The 7,128-nt window shown below is 41.1% G+C and overlaps 1 protein-coding gene across 1 annotated transcript in view; it reads right to left on the bottom strand.

Annotated features, from left to right (window-relative positions):
- Positions 1–7,128, bottom strand: part of llgl2 (LLGL scribble cell polarity complex component 2) — a gene marked incomplete in the record, with an annotated part of 122,361 nt that overhangs the window by 39,856 nt on the left and 75,377 nt on the right. Inside the window, 1 exon segment of the mRNA XM_014010453.1 lies at positions 6,605–6,759. Within this exon segment, the coding sequence (XP_013865907.1) occupies positions 6,605–6,759 (155 nt within the window).

A 7,128-nucleotide genomic window follows, 5' to 3' on the forward strand; every position in this document is an offset into this window, starting at 1 on the left:
ATTCCAGTGAAATATATTTATGTTTGTGGTTGTAATGTGACAAAATATGGAAAAGTTCAAGGGGTATGAATACTTTTGCAAACCACTGTATATCGATATCGACTTGAATGGTTCATGATTCAGTTATATCAAGGCAAAATGAAAATATTGATCTATATCGTTGTCATATTCTCAATGTGAATCCTTATCATATGCCCATCTAACAGTCAGTGTTAGATGGGCATATGTTATTGTATTATATCAATCACAGAGATGTGAACTGAATCAAAATCATATCGTGACAGACTTTGTGATAGAGAAATATCAAATCGTCATCCAAACATATCGATGTATCGTATCGTGATAAAGTTGGTGAGCTACAGGTTTATTCAGCTTCATAACTTTATTTAGTTCAAATACCAAGTGAGACAGATCTGTTGTGTACTATTGTGTAAACAGAAGACAAACTCTCAGCTGTTGCTAATGTCAATAAAATTAGACCAAGCAGACATCTTATTAAAGGGAAGTTGTGTTCTGTCTGGTTACAATTATTACAGCACTGGATCATTTCCAAAAGTAGAAAGAGTACTAAAATAACGTACAATTAAAAGTACCATTATTCTTGTGAAAGTTTACTGTTAAATAAAGCAAACTTACTTGTGTAAAGAAAAAAGTTGGTCATTAAATGTTTACTTTGAGAAAAAAGTTTTTTTTCCACAACAGGAGTGTGTACCTCCTGTGATGACCAAAGGACAGGAGATTTCCCACCTAAATATGCTATTAAACAAGAGTCAGTTTAATAATCAGTTACTAAATAAAACATGTCCCAGGAAGTAGAAGTAAAAAATAATTACTCCAGTAAAGTATAATAAATAACTAAAATTACTACTTAAGTAAGGTGACAAAGTGTTTGTAATTCACTAGTTGACAACTCTGATGTTTTCACAGTTTTTGCTCTATGGCAGGATGCATTATCATCTTGAAAAATAATTTCATTATCCTCAAACAGCCTTTCAATTGATGGGATAAGAAGTGTCCCCAAAATATCAATATAAGCTTGTGTATTTATTAAAGGTGTAATGACATCCATCTCCCCAATGCCTTTACCTGACCTGCAGCCCCATATCATCAATGACTGTGGAAATTTACTGGTTCTCTTCAGGCATCTTTATAAATCTCATTGGAACGGCACCAAACAAAAGTTCCTGCATCATCATCTCGCCCAATAGAGATTCATCATTCATCCCTGAATATGACTTTCATCCAGTCATCACAGTCCACAATTGCTTTTCCTTAGACCATTGTAACCTTATTATTATTATTTTGTTTAGGTGTTAATAATGGCTTGTGTTTAGCTTTTCTGTATGTAAATCCCATTTCCTTTAGGCGATTTCTTACAGTTCGGTCACAGACATTGACTCCAGTTTCCTCCCATTCATTCCTCATTTGTTTTGTTGTGCATTTTCTGTTTTGTAGACATATTACTTTAAGATTTTTGACTTAACACTTTCATATCTTTCTTGGTCTACCAGTATGTTTGCCTTTAACAACCTTTTCATGTTGTTTGTATTTGGTCCAGATTTTAGACACAGCTGACTGTGAACAACCAGCATCTTTTGCAACATTGTGTGATGATTTACCCTCTTTTTAGAGTTTGATAATCCTCTTTGTTTCAACTGATCTCTGGTGTTGGAGCCATGATTGATGTCAGTCCACTTGGTGCAAACAGCTCTCTAAGGTCACTCCTTTTCAGATGCAGACTAATGAGCATATCTAATTTGATGCAGGTGTTAGTTTTGGGAATGAAAACTTACAGAGTGATTCCATAATTTTTCCCCTCTGCTTGGTCTAAAAGATCAACCATTACTGACTTCCACATTTTTTTCTTGATTTATTTTAGTGTTTCTTAAAGCCAGAAAGTTGCCATTTGAAATTATTTGTGTGTCATGTCTGTGATCTGCTTTTTTTCTACAAAATTAAAAAACTGAATGAACATCCTCCGAGGCCAGTGATTCCATAATTTTTGCCAGGGGTTGTATAGTTACGGGACACCACACCCTGCGTGTCCTGGCTAAAGGCAACTAATCACGCCTTTATGCAGATGACAGGTCCCTCCTGCATTATATACTGTCGCTCATCATTGTCATCCCTCAGTTCTTACGCTAATCACTTCACTAAGAACATCTCTTTGAGTCATGCTAATTAGCTGCTTCTAGTTAGCTCTGTATGATGCAAAAGTTGCTTAAAATAACCTATATGCCACGGCCACTGATGACGTATTTCCATTAAAATTCCAGCCACGCACCTCTCTTCCACTTCCTGCCTTTGTTTTTAGTGTTAGTTCCTAGTACAAGTCCGTGAAAAAGTCACAAAAGTTAAAGCATCTGTGAGCTACTGGTATAAAGCGTGAGTTCTGTTGTGTGCCGTTGTGTCCACTAACCAGCAGGTACAATAGAGTAGTTTTTATCCTTTTTCCTCTTGATGAGGAGTAAAGGTGACAGCTGTGGATCATAGCATTACAGGGAAAACTTATCTTTAAAAGCTCACGTTTGTTTCGGCATTTCTAACCTGAGGACATTCAAGAGCCAGCATCAGAGATGAGAAGACGGGGAAATGTACATTTATTCCCTTTTACTGCCAAGACAAGAGAGGAAAGACCACCTCACAGCTAGCAGGAAGCTAACACAGCAGCCCAGCCGGTAGGTAGGTGTGTGTGTGTGTGTGTGTTATACAGAGTATGAAATTATTTTAGGCAACCTTGTTAGAGTGTATGTTACAAAACACGAGTGATGAGCCGCTATTGACTTAGCCACTGCTACCTGCTGGTTAGCGTGCCTGCCCGCAATGTGCTAGTTTTGAGTTTTTCCTTTCTTTACACTGTATTTGGTGGTTCGTGATGAGCACAAAATTAACATGAAGAAAGCAGAAGTCTTCTGTTCGACCCTGTTCTCAGGGGTGCGGTTTCTCACTTCATGAGAAGGACCAGCATGAGGCTTGCTGGCCTGTCTGGGGATCGTTCATGCTCGGAGAGTGTTGGCAGAGCCCAAACCTGTGCGTTTCATTACTAGTTTTGTCACTCGACATTAGAGAGACAGGTTAAGTTTTTAGAAAAAGTGCTGAGAAAGACTGCAGTCTCACAGCAGAAACCACTCCTCTCAGAGTCTGCTAACCCAGTTTCATCCGGGTCTGATGAGGAGGATTTACCGGTCAAAGTCCCTGCTTCCAGCTGGGCGGACCACGTGGACTACATGGATGTGTTAGCTGAGAAAGGAGAGGATGCTGCCCAGTTTAAGCTGGACTTCCACCAGGGAGACGAGGACCTGTTGGACATTGGTCTTGATGCTCATGGTCTGTCAGAAGACGAGAAGGATCTCTGTTCAGGTCCAGGTGTCACCACTGCCGCAGAGGTGGACCAGGATGACACGTCTTTCCTATCTGTTTTTGTGCAGGTGGGGGAGAGGGCCTCTCTACTTCCAGTTTTTGAGATGCACGCCTGTACAGTCGAGGTTCGCTGGGTTTTTCCTCCCTACTCAGGTGCTGCCTGGGAGCCCGCTGTTATCTCTCTTAAATTACGACAATCACCGCAGATTACACGCATGAGCCGGCTGTTCAACCTCCTCCATCAAAGAAAGTGGTGCTGCCTGGGAGCTTGAGCACCCAGTCAGTGCAGCCTCAGAACAACGGCCAAGCCCCCCTGCCATTCGGCTTGGAGCAAGGGCCCCCCTCCGAGTCTTCAGTAAAACTCAATGTTTCAAAGGAAAAAGATTCAGTCCTTCTAAAGGCATTTTGTTTGTTTAGTTCAGGTGCTGTGCTTCCCTCACAGTCTCCCAAGCACAATCTCACCCCATTCAACACAATGGGCCTCATGCAAGAACATGTTCGTATTCTTATCCTAAATTTCTCTTACTTTTGTTCGTATGAAGGGTTCGTACGAACATGTCACGTCAGATTCAACAAACTCTTCTATCTTCAGGAAAAGTGTGTAAATGAGCTGCGTAAATTACACCTGTTCTATCCAGCTGCTCGTGCACGCGAGAGGAGATTAGCATAATTACCACCCCAAAAACACCATATAAGGCTGTGTTTCCTGCCTCAGATATCAGGAAGAGTCCATTCATGAAAATGACAGCGAAAACTTAAAAGAACTTTACGAGTTCAGAGATTGAAGTCCGTCTGTCAGAGATCCAGAAAAGAAAATCTGTCATTTTTAGCAGGTCAGCTGTGGGATAAAAAGAGCTGCTAAAAGTATAAACAACTGTGTTAAATCATTTTCATTTATTCAGAAGCCACAGCGTTGCGCACCGTAKCCCCCCCCCCCCCCCCCGCGTGGTCACAGGTGGTCTCAGATGCGGGTTTGAAATAAGCATTTTAAAATGTTTTCAAAATAAGTCTGGCACTTTGGAGAAAATCCAGGACTCGCTGGAGGGATTATGTATCCCCTCTGGCCTGGGAACGTCTCGGAGTCCCCCAGGACGAGCTGGAAGGTGTCGCTGGGGAGAGGGTTCTACGAACGTACAAGTTCAAAATGTTAACGCTCAAGCAGCTTCTACATTCTGTCAGTCCGGGCGGTTGGTTAACAGACACTTTCACACAGTGACACCCTGACCACAGACCATTTCTGAGGTTCGCATTCAAAGGCGTAGCCTACCAATACCTTGTACTCCCATTCAGTCTGTCGCTTGCGCCCCCGCACCTTTTCAAAATGTGTAGAGGCAACGCTAGCCCCCCACATTGCATCCCTGATATTCTGTTTGAATGACAAGAAAGAGGTGGCTGCATGGTGGCTCAGTTGGTAGAGCTGATGCCTCTCAGCAAGAAGGTCGCCGGTTCAAATGCCGGCCCGGGGACCTTTCTTGGTAGAGTTTGCATGTTCTCTCTGTGCATGCGTGGGTTTTCTTCGGGTACTCCGGCTTCCTCCCACAGACTGGTAACTGGTAACTCTAAATTGTCCCTAGGTGTGAGTGAGAGAGTGAATAGTTGTTTGTCTCATTTGTCTCCATGTGTCCCTGTGATGGACTGGAGACCTGTCCAGGGTGTACCCCGCCCCTCGCACTGTGACTGCTGGATATGGGCACCAGTGACCCCCCTGACCCTGAAAGGAATAAGAATGTAGAAAAAATGAATTCAGAAGATGGATGGATGGATGGATGGATGGATGGATGGACGGACAATAAAGAGAATTCTGATTCTCAAAGAAAAGGGAGTCTGTCAGTTAGCGTACCTGGACAACTGGGGTCTGATAGCCAGCTCCAAGGAGCAGGCAACAGAGCAACTGTCTCAGGTTCTGTAGCAATTTCAAGCTCTAGGGTTTTTATGAATTTTCAGAAAAGCTTGTTAACCTGCTGGTTAACTTCATTGAAATGGAAATTTGCTCCCTATCAAACAGGGCTTGTCGCTCAGAGAACATTGTAGCCGTGTTTCACCCCTGCCTCACTCAGTTTAAACTGGGATGCAAACTGTGTTTTCAGACCATCCTCCAGCTGATGGGCATGATGGCTTATATGCTTGCAGTAGTACCACTCGGCCTGTTAAAAATGTACCAGTTTCAGCACTGGTCTCACTCTCACATGCTGCGTGCATCACGTAACAGCCGCAGAAAGCTAACAATAACTGCCTCCTGCATGTTGGCTCTCTGACTTTGAAGGCAACCCAGCCTGCTCTGCCGAGGATCCCAAATAGGGAGAGTGTCCTTTCGCATTTTTTTCCAGTCAGTGTTTAATACGGCTGATGTGCTTCTTTTTTAAATTTAGCATATGAAAAAAATCTTCATTTTATGAAAAGACCCTCTTGATTCAATAGAAAAATCTGGTTTTTAAGAAAATGGATGTTTATCCATTAATCATTGGTCAATCTATAAGATAAATCAACTTCAGACAACTTCACATTAATTGATAACTTGCATCCCTAATTTATACAAGAAATAAATTAATTAATATCTACTTATATTTTTGTAATTAAGTGTTTTAATGATTTGGCCGATAAATCGATTAATCGAAAAAAATAATCAACAAATTAATCGATTATTAAAATAATCGTTAGTTGCAGCCCTATTATAAAGCAACAATTGACAACAAAAGTCATCTTAAGGCAGTGTACAAAAATATTCTCACCAATATACAGTCCAATTCAGTCTGGTCTGTCAGGGTGCTCCAAGGCAGCTGTGGCTACAGTGTAGCTTACCACAATCAGTGTGTGAATGGATGAATGTCTGTGGGTGTAAAGCACTTTGATATCTGTATTAACTTAATAAAGTGCTATAACTGTAAATTCAGTCCATTTACCATTTAACCAATTGACAAAACGTTATCTAAAGAAGCCAGCAGATTGTTTTCATTTTCACTTCATAACAATCTACCTCACAACCCGAGCAGCACATTGGTGACAGTGGAAAGGAATGACTAACTTTTAAACAGGAGGAAACCTCCAGCAGTACCAAAACCAAGCTCAGGATAAGTGGTTATTTGCCTCAGGCAGCTGAGGTTCGTCTACTCTGCTGCTTTTATAAAATGGGCTAATAAGACTCAGTGTATTCCGTTTTTATTCTTTGGAATTGGATTTGTACTGAAGTGATTCTAAAGTCTCTGATGTACAATGAAGGATTGTGTCTGTGCCGTGTGTAGCCTGCCTGTGTGCTCCGGTCCATCTCTGATGACAAAGAAGTCAATGATTCTGGAGGTGAAGTCTAAGGCCACGTGTATTTTCCTGTGGATCACTGTGATACAGTGACGGTCCCCGTAGCTGGCCCTGGGCATGCCACCGCTGAACAGAAGGAAGGGAGGCCTGCACAAACACAGTTCAGTTCAATCTTCCCACCGGCTAATCAGTAATGAAATATGAATAAACATCTCAGGATAACAAGGTGAAACATTAACCCTTAGACAGTCCTTTATCTTTTTTATAATATATGCTTCTTATGGGGGGAAAAATCAACCACCTTAAATAACTGTTAAAAATATACAATTAAAAAAAACTCACAAAAAAAATTGTCAGTCTCTAAGTGCTATCTCAGCCTGAAATACCTTTATAAAATACATTTTTTTTAAAATCTAACTCGAATTTGTTGTATTCTAAATATTTTATGGCAATTATTGAAGAAATAAAAGTAATTTTACTCACATTAACAATGATTTTTTTTGACCAGTCAAAAAA

This window comes from Austrofundulus limnaeus, unplaced genomic scaffold, assembly GCF_001266775.1.
Source record: "Austrofundulus limnaeus strain Quisiro unplaced genomic scaffold, Austrofundulus_limnaeus-1.0 Scaffold69, whole genome shotgun sequence".
NCBI classification, from domain to species: Eukaryota; Metazoa; Chordata; class Actinopteri; order Cyprinodontiformes; family Rivulidae; genus Austrofundulus; species Austrofundulus limnaeus.